General features: G+C 43.3%; 1 protein-coding gene across 2 annotated transcripts; it reads left to right on the top strand.

The window, feature by feature from the left end:
* The first annotated feature begins 2,547 nt into the window (after positions 1-2,547).
* Positions 2,548-11,908, top strand: LOC121068610 (glutathione S-transferase 3). Of its 2 annotated transcripts, none has more exons than XM_040553921.1 (7): positions 2,548-2,643; positions 4,807-4,913; positions 6,269-6,320; positions 6,982-7,114; positions 9,171-9,312; positions 10,266-10,397; positions 11,123-11,908. In XM_040553921.1, the coding sequence occupies exons 2-7, from the start codon at positions 4,827-4,829 to the stop codon at positions 11,264-11,266; spliced, it is 690 nt and encodes a 229-aa protein (XP_040409855.1). In that variant the 5' UTR covers positions 2,548-2,643; positions 4,807-4,826; the 3' UTR covers positions 11,267-11,908. The 2 variants fall into 2 exon arrangements, with proteins under 2 accessions (XP_040409855.1, XP_040409854.1); XM_040553920.1 differs by having other exon boundaries at positions 2,569-2,654.
* The last annotated feature ends 593 nt before the right edge of the window (positions 11,909-12,501 follow it).

Raw genomic sequence — 12,501 nt, 5'->3', positions numbered from 1 at the left:
TATGGACTGACTAGTGTCTTTTATCTTCTACTGAGTTTTTAATAACAGCACTTTATTTTTTTAAATAAGCCTTCCATTTGTTGCCTTCTCAGATGGGTGTTGCCTCTTTGTAACTGTGTCCTGGTTTCAGCTAGGAATTTGTTATCCCTCCTAGTAGTTGGTATGGCACTGTGTTTGGGATTTAGGATGAGAATAATGTTGATGCCACGCTGATGTTTTAATTGTTGCAGAGCAGTGCTTACACCAAGCCAAGGACTTTTCAGCCTCTCTCTGTCCTGCCAGCGAGCAGGCTGGGGGTGCAGCAGGAGCTGGGAGGGGACAGACCCAGGACAGCTGACCCAAACTGGCCAAAGGGGTATTCCATACCATCTGACGTCATGCTGAACAATATATAGGGGTGGCTAGCCGGGGGGGGGAGGCCAACTGCTCGGGGATAGGCTGGGCATCGGTCAGCGGGTGGTGAGCAATTGCATTGTGCATCACTTGTTTCGTACGCATTATTATTAGCAGTACTATTATCATTATTAGTAGTATTTTCCTTTCTTTTCTGTCCTAATAAACTGTCTTTATCTCAACCCATGAGCTTTCACTTCTTTCCCAATTCTCTCCCTGATCCCACTGAGGGGAAGAGGGTGAGCGAACGGCTGTGTGGTGCTGAGCTGCCGGCTGGGTTAAACCACAACAAGCAGCAATATGCTATCAGCTTTGTATGAAGCTAATCGCTTAGTCCAACTTGGATGCCAAATCTGAAGTTAAGTGCAACACTGAATTAAAACAGATGTGTTAATCTCTTAGAAGGATGTACTTGTTCTTACTGTAAGCGTTATCTCCTCAGGTTTCTCCTGCTTCTTTCAAGGTAGTAGAAGTAGTAGAAGTAACTTGGTCAGGCTCTGCAGGAGGATCTGGACCGATGGGCCGAGGCCAACTGTATGAAGTTCAACAAGGCCAAGTGCCGGGTCCTGCACCTGGGGCGCAACAACCCCAAGTAGAGTTACAGGCTGGGAGATGAGTGGTTGGAAAGCTGCCTGGCCGAGAAGGACCTGGGAGTATTGGTTGATAGTCGGCTGAATATGAGCCAGCAGTGTGCTCAGGTGGGCAAGAAGGCCAACAGCATCCTGGCTTGTATAAGAAGCAGTGTGGCCAGCAGGTCTAGGGAAGTGATTGTCCCCCTGTACTCGGCTCTGGTGAGGCCGCACCTCGAGTACTGTGTTCAGTTTTGGGCCCCTCACTACAAGAAGGACATGGAGGTGCTCGAGAGAGTCCAGAGAAGGGCAATGAAGCTGGTGAGGGGTCTGGAGAACAAGTCTTAGGAGGAGGGGCTGAGGGAGCTGGGGTTGTTCAGCCTGCAGAAGAGGAGGCTTAGGGGTGACCTTATCACTCTCTACAGGTACCTTATAGGAGGCTGTAGCGAGGTGGGGGTTGGTCTATTCTCCCATGTGCCTGGTGACAGGACAAGGGGGAATGGGCTAAAGTTGCGCCAGGGGAGGTTTAGGTTGGATATTAGGAAGAACTTCTTTACCGAAAGGGTTGTTAGGCATTGGAATGGGCTGCCCAGGGAAGTGGTTGAGTCACCATCCCTGGAGGTCTTGAAAAGACGTTTAGATGTAGAGCTTAGTGATATGGTTTAGTGGAGGACTTGTTAGTGTTAGGTCAGAGGTTGGACTGGGTGATCTTGGAGGTCTCTTCCAACCTAGACGATTCTGTGATTCTATAACTTAAATATCCAGCTATTTTGCTGACTTCGAGTGGGCTTGAAGTGTACAGGGGCAGAACTAGATGTGAGAGTGAGAACTGCATGAAAAATATGGGTACAAGTGCCAATACTTGATTTTGTGGGTAAAGAGTGGAGTGTAAGTATTTGTAGGTGACAAGTGGTAGCAGGCATGAAGTGATCAGGGCCCGTAGGGGTGTAAGTTGTAAACGAGGGTTCTCCAGTTCGTGAAATAATTATATAAGGGGAGCTTCGTCCCGTCGCAAAACAATGGCAGACTGCCCCATGCAGTGCCTCACTTGGATGTGTCTGCAGTCTTGGAAGCTTGACTACCCTACGTTCTCCTACAAATGGACCTTGAGCTTGTTTGGAGGTTCTAGCAGGGGAGCGCAGCTACCGTATACCCTTGACCGATGAACGGTACGCCTCTATCGGGGAAGGTCGTCCTCTTCGACCGAGCGCGCAGCTTCGGGAGGGACGCACATGGAGCGGTGAGGGAGGAAGGGGACACCCGCCTAGCCAGCCAGATCAGCCGAATCAACCCTGGCGATCAATGGGGTGACAGATGTCGCAGCCAGATCGCCCTCACATCCACAGCTACACCGCGCCCATACTCTATATAAGGCTCCATTAAATTTTTCTCTATGAGTTATGGTGAGGAAATATGAGTGTGAAAATTCGATGACATAGACAGCAGAATCATCTCCCCATTATATTACTGCCCCAAATACGTCTTCTCCAGGACGTCTATAAGCACGTTAACGTTTTCCCTGGATCCGCGTTCCTCCCACAGGCCTTTGCGGTTTATGCAAATCAGCGCCGTCCTATTGGCGACTGTGCCGCTCGGCACTGCCTGGCGGGCGGGCTGGGGGCGGCTCGGCTCGGCTCGGCTCAGGCAGGCGGCGGCAGACATTTTGTGTCCTGACGTTGCGGTGAGCGGGGGGCGAGGGGTAGAAGGGCGTTGCTGCTGCGCTGCGGTTTCCTCGATTCCGATTTTTGGGTGGTCCTCTGTGGAGACAGGAGTTGGGCTCGGTGATCCTTGTGGGTGCCTTCCAGCTCGGGATGTTCTGCGGTTCTGTGTTCCCTTCAGCTGGATGTGCGCGTCCTGCCTCACCTGAGTGGTGCAGCCTGAGGAGCCCCTACGTTGTGTGCCTCTGGGAGGTGGCACTGCCGCTCGGGTGACTTCTGAGGGAGCTGGGGTTGTTTAGTCTGGAGAAGGGGAGGCTCAGGGGAGACCTTATTGCTCTCTGCAACTACCTGAAAGGAAGGTGTGGGGAGCTGGGGGTCAGCCTCTTCTTGCAGATAACCAGTTGACAGGACTAGAGGGAATGGCCTCAAGTTGCGCCAGGGGAGGTTCAGGTTGGAAATTAGGAGACATTTCTTCTCAGAATGAGCAGTCAGGCATTGGGGTGGGTTGCCCAGGGAAGTGGTGGAGTCACCGTCCCTGGGGGTGTTCAAGGGAAGGTTGGATGTGGTGCTTAGGGACATGGTTTAATGGGCGACATTGATGGCAGGGTGATGGTTGGACCAGATGATCTTGGAGGTCCTCTCCAACCTTAATGATTCTGTGATTGTGCAAGGTTGGCCTGCTTCAAGCATGTCTCAGAAGGGCATGCTGAACAAAAGGCACTCTTATTTTTTTAAATACCTCAGCATTTAACAATCACCTTGGCCTTCTTCTTTTCCCCTCTTTAGTGAGTTTAACTGTCTTGCAAGCCATTTCTATTCTTGAAAAAGCATCCTTTTGCCTTCCTGCCCCATCTCATTGCAGTCTGCCTGCACCTTGTATTGCTCATTGTTTTCATCAGCCTTTTCCCGTGCCACTCAGGTAGGTGTTGGGCTCATCCCGCTGCTGCTTGGTGTGACATGGTGCCACAGGCACTGCACAGCCCCATGCCAAGCAGAGGCCCCTCAGCAGGCATGAAGGGCCGAACAACCTTGCTCCTTTGAATTCCTGTCAGCAGCCTTTTAGTTTGTGTCTTTTTTTTTTTATTTTTTATTTTTTTCCCCTCGCCATCTTGCCTGGTGCTGCTTCTATGCTCAAGATCTGGTAGAGGTTGCTTTCCCCCCCCCCCCCCCCACCTGCTTCTGGAGTGCTTGCAAGATTAAGAACTGGCAGTCAGTGCTCGCATGCCAACAGGCTGCTTTCCAGGACTGCTTCAACTGCTGCTTAAAGTGACAAGGCATCTCCCTGCAGAGGGAAAACAGCCCTCAGCTTCAGCAAGGAGTTACTATTTCAGATCTATGCATATGCAATGCTAGTATGACAAAATTCAATGCTCCCTTGGCTTATGGCTATGCAGTGGAATCCAGTTCCTTCTGGAACCAAAATGTATCTATCCTAGAAGTAACAAGTAATAACCTCCTTTATGGAGACATGGAAGTACTAAAGTTCTGCTTGCAAAGCGTGGTGTATCTTGATAAGCATAACTTTACAGAGTTTTCAGTTTATCAGTAAGGTTTATTAATAGAAAGAAATGAGACCAGTTGAAGAATAAATAGTACAGCAGTATTTCAGTCTGGGTTATTACAGAAGAAGCTGGTCTTTATCTATTTATCTGTTTAATTTTGTTACTACTTGTGTAGAATCACATACCCTGGATCACCACAGCTAGAAAGACAACTGAGAGGTTTTGAAAACATGTTTCCATGCCTCATGTGTAGAATGAATGTTTAGATACTTATAGTGTCCTTCAATATAAGGACTTAAAAAAACACGTCTGCTCCCTTTTCTCCTCTCTTGTTGAAACATGGCTTTTAGTGGCAATGGATTGAGTAGCTCTAGTGCTAAAACTTTAATTTTGTAAAAGTTTTTTATGATTTCCTCAGTGGTGACTTTATTTTTTCCCTCCCGTTATCTCCTGATTAACAACTTGATGCTTACTTTTTCTGAATTTGGAGGGGAATGAAGACAGCTACAAAATAACTGTGACTTGACTGTGCTGCAATAAAACCAAATCAGTTTAGACTGGAAGCTTTATTTAAATGATTTAAATTAACTTAAATTATTGTCCTGTGAGTGACCTGTGAACTGTTATTCCAATAGCCATCAGTATTTTGAATCATTATTGACGTATTTCGTATAAATATTTTAGGTAACAGGAAGTCTGAAGTCATGGCTGGAAAACCCAAACTTTACTACTTTGATGGAAGAGGCAAAATGGAGTCCATTCGCTGGTTGTTAGCTGCAGCCGGGGTTGAGGTTCGTTTCACCATTTTAACTTTAAGCTGCATGTTTTAAGCTCGTCAGAACACCGGTCATTAACCAAACAAGAAAAATTATCCCAAGATGCAATAGTAAATAAGTGTTGGTTATTCAGCATGATTAAATGCTATTACTTTAGGTGCACAAAAGTATGGCTTCAAGTTACGTGTCTTGTGAGACACCGTAAGCCAGGCTCTTGCTTAATGCAAGATCACTTAATTAAGCCTTCTGTTACTTACCCAGTGCTATTGAGCTGAACAATACATGTGTTCCTGGCATAACAAGTATGATCTGTGCCAAGTAAAACAGCAACAAATTTGCATTCTCCAGTCTGTCTGTTTTCAGCTGGATGCTCGTACAGGGTTTTTTATTTTTTCATTCAACTGGCTGCGTCCTTCAAAATGAGCTGCAGCATGAAACGTATTTTGTCCTGCTTGCTTCATGTGAATAGACTTAACAGCTTATCTTAGCCTACGTGATCACACTTACTCTAATTGTGTATTTGTATGCCTAACTTTCTGGGTTTTCCCCGCTATAGCAAATCTTAATAATTAACACACGTCACACACGCGTTCATAGAGATGCTGACTGAGGAAGAACCCTTGGGAATTCATGTCGAGGCTTCTAGTGCTTGGTAAGCTCAATCATTTTCTAGTCTCAATGGATTACATTGACTGTAATGGCACCTTAGACATGTACGGCACACGTACATGTAAATGTCTAACTTCGGTGCCTTAATCTTGAACTGAATTCCTCTGTAAGTACCAGCCATCCTCAACCATACTGAATATAAGTAAATCAGTCTGATCACAGGCAGTGCTGTGTCTTTTGGGTTTCTCATCTAGTGAATAATTCATCTTCAGGTGTCCTAAATATGCTTCTGCACTAATCTTCCTGCTTGGCATAATACTTTAACGTTATTTTGTAAAAGCTTTGTTTTCACTTTCTAACAATTTGTTCCTGTGTAGCTCCCAAATCAAAGCAAAGAGCTTTTTTCCACATATCAGGAAGCATTTTAAGGACAGCCTAGTCTATATTGTTGACTGTCTCACATTAAATTGCCTGTTCAATACCAAATAAACCATCCTCACTCCAGGTCTTAATGCCGATTTTTCTGCTAGGGTTGCCTCTAGCAGCATTTGTCAGATATGATAGACCAAGAGGTTTTGCCGGTGTTTCTGCCCCTTGCATTTTCTCCCTTAAAGTTATGTCTGGAATGTAGGGACCAAGATTTGTATTCTCTTCCTTGATAATCACTATCCAGGTTTGAAGTTTGTCTGTTCTAGAAATGTGAGAAGATGTTTGTTTCCTGTTCTTCCTTATTCACTTTTTTTGTTTGCTTGTTTTTTCAGTTTGAAGAGGAGTTTTTGGAAACACGAGAACAGTATGAGAAGCTCCTGCAAAGTGAGTGCATATAAAACCTCAAAAGAAGCATGAGCAGGCCTTACATAGTCTCAGAGAAGATGTTTAAAGACTGTGGGACCGACTTCCCACATGGCAGAGATTTTTTCAGAGACTGATTTTTAATTATTTTTCTTCCCCATGTATGGATATCTGTCCACACTGAGAACTGAATGTCTTTCCAGCTTGTGGAATTTCACAGTGATTTGCAAAAGGTTATCCTAAAAGTTCGTTGAGTGTCCTGATCTAGCTTAAGATACTGGTAATGAGGGTGAAATTTTGGAATTTAAAATTTGCTTCAACTGTCTCTTAGGTAGTGGAATACAAATATATTTTTACATATACAGAATTAGGCACTTTTTACTCAGTTAATGTGTTTAGTATGAAGATTGTCTCGATTGTATTTCAATTTCAGCATAAAAGCTGTTGAACCCAGTCCTGACTGCAACTTCTGTGCACGTTGTTTTTTAAAGCAGGGTTGATAATCCCCAATGATTCCATTCTTCACGTTAATTTATCTGTTCTTTACTGTTTGCACGATGCCAGTTTAATGTAACGGCTTCCTACAGCAAGCTCACCATAAAAGTAATGCCTTTATGAGGACAAGAGATCTGCTGCAGAGGTGCTAGATCCAACATTAATGCGTTGCTTTCCCCATCTTTAGGTGGATCCCTGCTGTTCCAGCAAGTGCCCCTGGTGGAGATCGATGGGATGAAGATGGTGCAGACCAGGGCCATCCTCAACTACATAGCAGCAAAGTACAACCTCTATGGGAAGGATCTGAAGGAGAGAGCCCTGTACTGTGACTATTCTTCTTGGATGTGTTACAGTAGCTTAGATATGTGTAGAATTAACGGGATAGTTGCGCACACAGACGATCACTGATGTGCTTCAGTGGTTTACAACATGCAGTAAGACTGACGAACCGCAGTTCAGTGCAACCCTACTGATTTGTTCTGGTTAGATTATCTTTACGTAAAAAAAATGCTTGATGTGCGAGTCCGTTGTGCTCTAGTAAAACATTAGTACAGCTTGCCACAGGTATTCAGGAACTGACTGGAGTGTAAATATTGAACTACTTTTGTAAACTGAAAACGTTTTGGAAAGCAGTGGTTATTTTTTAGCTTTTCTGTTTGCAAAATAAGACCTGGAAGTGATTTTATCTGCGTTTAGATGGTGTTCCTCAGCATTATAAAAAGTTTACTTTTTAGGTCTTGAGGAATTGGAGAAGAGGCAGCTAAAGTCACTGGAAGATTTCTGGTTTCATGTGAAACTAAATCCAAGTGTTCATGCTGTGTCTGTGTGAGGGAAAAAGATGCGTCTGGGATATCTGTGGCCTTTAAATGCCCATTTCCTATTGTTTTCCAAATAAAGGAAGACTAAAGGTTAACTAGTAAGGAATCCAACTTCAATGGGTAGAATACCACAAAAGTGTGAGTAGTTAGGTGAATTGGCTGAAGCTGGTTCAAGAAAGTAACAGGAAAAATAGTCTGGAGCATTAGTCGTAGTTTACCAGCTTCTTTGTGGTGTTAATGAGCCATCACCTATAGCTTTTATTCCTTGAGTACCTCTTCCTGCAGACAGAATCCTTTCCCATCAAGTTGTGTATTTAGTCTGGGGCCTATTCTTTCTGTTTATCAGAAGATAGAATTCAAATGTATTTGTTGCTTTGTTCTTGAGGGCAGTGTTTTGAGGAGGGATTACTGTGATTAGCCCAGGCTGAAGTCATTTGGATAACTGTTCTTCTGCAGTGTAGAAATGCAGTTTTGGAAAAACAGAGAGGTGAAGCTGATACATGTTAAACCTTGCAGGAATATCTGAAAACATCTCGTAGTATTTAGTGTATTTAATCCTTACAGAGACTTTTTTGAGAAGCTGTTGCCTGACAACAGCAACTGCAGTTGTTTTAGGTTTCTGCTGTGTAATAAGACTGTTATGATGTAGGGTGGTTAGAAGACTTTGATAAACAACTTTACCAGATGTTTTATTCATATTCATGAGGACTTAATTTAAATTGAGTCTTGTCTCCTGTACAAAACCTGGCGTTAGAGCTCTGGAAAAAAAAAATGGATAAAAGGGGCTATCTGAAAAGAAAAACGTCTGTACTAATAATTTAGCTAGGTGCTGGACCTGATAGACAACTTCAGCTTTTCAGCCGCATTATTAGTTCCTTTGACGCCACTTGGACTTTGGCTGAAACCCTGAAGGTGGGATATATCTAGGCAATTAAGCTAGTTTGGAATTAATCATTCTGTGGTGGTGTGGGTTTCTTTGGTGATTCCCAAGTGGTTGTTTACACAATCTGATGTTTGAAGTTGAATTTCAGTCCTTGTACAATCGTGTTTAATCCTGGGCTCCTCCACGGGCTGCAGCGTGGAGATCTGCTCCATGTGGGACCCATGGGCTGCAGGGGGACAGCCTGCTCCACCAGGGGCCTCTCCACAGGCCGCAGGGGAACTTCTGCTCCAGCGCCTGGAGCACCTCCTGCCCTCCCTCTGCACTGACCTTAGGGGCTGCAGGGCTGGTTCTCACTTGTCAGTCTCCCAGCTGCTGTTCTGCAGCAGTTTGTTTTTTTTTTCCTTTCTTAAATACACTCTCACAGAGTTGCAAATAACATCACTTACTGGCTTGGCTCTGGCCAGTGGAGGGCCCCTTTGGAGCTGGCTGGAGCTGGCTCTGATCTGACATGGGGCAGCTGCTGGGCTCTGCTCACAGAGGCCACCCCTGCAGCTCCTGCTACCAAAACCTTGCCACGTAAGGGAGAGTTCAACTTTTACGATCACAATGCAGATCTGTGGTTATGGAGGCGCCTTCTTATTTACGTTGGTTGTTTTTGTTGTTGTTTGTTTTAAGGATTGATATGTATGTTGGAGGAACTGAGGACCTTATGGGCTTTATTTTGATGTTCCCGTTCTTATCAGCTGAGGATAAAGAGAAACAACGTGCCATTATAGTTCAGAAGGCCACCAGCAGGTACTTCCCAGTATATGAAAAGGTATGTGGTAGGATCTCTAACAGCAGAAACACTGGGTATTTTACGAAAAGCGGAGGAAATAGGAAGGTTTCAGCCCAGTACTTTAAACTGGACATCATCCCGTCACCAGGCTGGACAGATGGAGGGAGGTCAGAGCAGTCTAAGAGAACTGGGGGCGGGCTAAATGTAGAAAGTTCTGAATGAGATCTCGTGGTCTGAGTAACATCACCGCTGACACTGAAAGATCAAGGTACCCCTTTGATCCAATGAATGTGTAAACGATGGTTATACACAGTTGAGCTTCCTGCTTTTAGGAGAAATGAAACTATGTAATCTACATTGCAAATGAGATGCAATTTTAAAATAGCTAATTGTCAGCTTTGTTTAACATCTTAACTATATCTTTATGTTATTTATTTATTTAACCACAGTAGTAAGCAGTTATTACCACAGTTTATAAACCACAGTTCTGGAGATGCCTCAGTGTTTCAAGTTTCCCCAGGCAGATGTAGGAGGCACAGAAGTCTTCTCATCTGAACATCCTGCAACATAAGCCATACTGGGATCTTGTTTTTTTCTGGCTGATCTCTATTTTCCCACTGAAGCTGTAACCAAATGCAGAAAAAATTGAGATTTATTAGGCTGGAAAGGGGAGAAAACCAAGGAGGGATCTAACCCTGTAGTCTAATACGTGGGGTTACCTAGGGCTATAGGATGTAAGGAAGGATGGGTACGAGAAACACTGGGGTTCTAGATCACTGCTGTGAGGACTGCTCATGGATAAATGATTGGTGGTTGTAAGCACTGGGCTCACATCTCCCACACTAGCAGTATCCCTAGGGACTGGGGACAAAAAGAGGTGAACAGAAGAGGAGGCAGTAAGTATTGCCAAGTGAGGTGTGCCTGAGTATTTTGTAAACATCAACCACAGCTGCTTATCCACATCTGAACGCTTTCATTTATGGTGCTTCCAGGTTCTGAAAGACCATGGGCAGGACTTCCTTGTTGGCAACAGTTTTAGCTGGGCAGATGTTCATCTTCTTGAAGCCATTTTAATGGTAGAAGAGAAGAAGTCGGATGTTCTCTCGAGCTTTCCTCAGTTACAGGTAACTGACATTAACAATACTCTCATATGGATGGAAATATGATAAAAGATATTTCTGTTATGTGTGGACAATTACATAAGACAGGAATGTTTGTCACTCCTATTGTAGTCTTGCTCTGCTTGCTTTAGGAAGAAACTCCTAATAGGATTCATCTACAGAATTTATTATTTTATAGAGTAATTCTCATACAGACGTGAAGCAACCCTCCATTTTTTTTTTGTATCTTCTCAACAGCTCTGTGATGCCTAAACCAGAAAATATTTCTAGACCACAAGCTGTGATTTGAATAAAGTACACATCTGAAACCACAGATAACTGTTTCCACTTCAACCTGTATCAATACAAGATGGAGGGCTGTCTTATTACTATTTAAAATAATGAGTTTGGGGTGAGGGGGAGTAAACTTTATCCGTGGCTAAAACTGTATTTCTTGTACTGCCTTCGTATGCTGCTTTTTAAAGGATGTTAATGACTTCCATTAGGAAGACTGAGATGAATACAGGCACATCTCTTATCAGTATTTCCTTTGCTGATGGAACAGTTCTGGATACATACCGTTAGTAGTTTCTCCAGTAGCAGCAGACAGTATTTGCTTAATGCTTTCAGTAAATGCTGCCCTCTTCAGTTAAATCCTCTGCTTACAGAAATGAGTTTAACAGTTGTTTTCTTGTGTTACTTTGTTGTTTTTTTTTTTAACTACTGTGTACTTACTGTTTACCTTTTAGGCATTTAAAAGAAGGATAAGCAGCATCCCCACAATCAAGAAGTTTCTAGAGCCTGGAAGCCAGAGAAAACCTGTTCCTGATGATAAATATGTGGAGACTGTGAGGAGAGTTCTCCGTATGTATTATGATATAAAAGCAAATTAGTGTGCCTGTCTAAAGCAACATCTATGCTTGTTTGAAGAAAACTGTGAGAGCATACAAATAAACTGCACAGGGAAGGTGAAGATACGTTTGAATAGAGTTTCAGTGAACAATATCATGTGTTCTCTCATACAAAGTACAGTATGTAATTTTTTTAATTATACTTCACTAATAACCTGTGTTTTTTTCCTTCATTCTTCTTGAGATTTTTCTGGTAATTTTAAGCAATTGAAATGGCAGCAGGCTTGCTGTCTTCCTGGAAGCTCACTGGAAGAGGGGAAAGCAAAAGAGAAGGAAATATGAGTTGCTGACTGACAGCTCCAGCATGTTATACTGGCTCTGAGGACTTTCTCCTGAAATCCAGATCAGATTTTTGTATGATTGGTTCTGATTCAGGTCTTCACTGTTTTTAACTTCACTTTAGTAAAATAAAAGAGAGAGTTTTTAAAGAATGTAGGAGGGAGGTGTTTCTCTTGCCAGTTCTATTGGACATCAGTGATTTGTCTGAAATACCAGCATTGTGCCTTCATAACTAAGTTACATTTTCATTACTGATTTACGAAATAAAATGACTACCACCTGTCATACGTGTATAACTGGTGTATCTAGAGGGCCTGTTCTAATCAAATAAACTTGTTATTCTTACATGTTCTTGTTGTGGTGTTGTCTCATGAATGAAAGTTGGGGTTGGTAAACTTTAATAGATGTGCAGAATGGGGTTTGCAAACATTAACTTACTTATATACGGAATGTATCCTCAAAGACTTGACTTGAAGGGGTACCTCGGTAACCTGCGTAGCTCATGGAAAAAAACATTTCATTTGCATTTTTAAACCAAGGAAGGGAGATGAGAAGGGGAGGTAGTAAACCATCACACAGACCTGGTGTAATTCCTGTCCAAGCTTTAATAACTCCCATACTCAAAATGTTATTTCTTTTCCTCTATTATTTTCTTCAGTGTATGGTTTTGGCAGATGAGTTTACAAAGGAAAGGTAAATGGTTTTTAAGCACTTAAATAAATGGCACGTGGGCTTTGAAAAGCTGCAATCTTTCTGTGAGGGAGGGTTGATGAGAACTTGTATTTTTTTTTATCTTCTTAATTTGGTTTGAGATGAGATATATAAACCAGTGTGTACCCCTCCACTTACCACCTTTTTCACTTACACTGTCATCACAGGCTTGCATGATGTGACACAGGCACTACTGGAGATTCCTGGCCTTCTGGAACAGGTGACAC

Source organism: Cygnus olor, chromosome 3 (genome assembly GCF_009769625.2).
Source record: "Cygnus olor isolate bCygOlo1 chromosome 3, bCygOlo1.pri.v2, whole genome shotgun sequence".
In the NCBI taxonomy this organism is placed as follows: Eukaryota; Metazoa; Chordata; class Aves; order Anseriformes; family Anatidae; genus Cygnus; species Cygnus olor.
The sequence above is the reverse complement of the archived record's forward strand: the minus strand, read 5'-3'. Positions and strand labels throughout refer to the sequence as shown.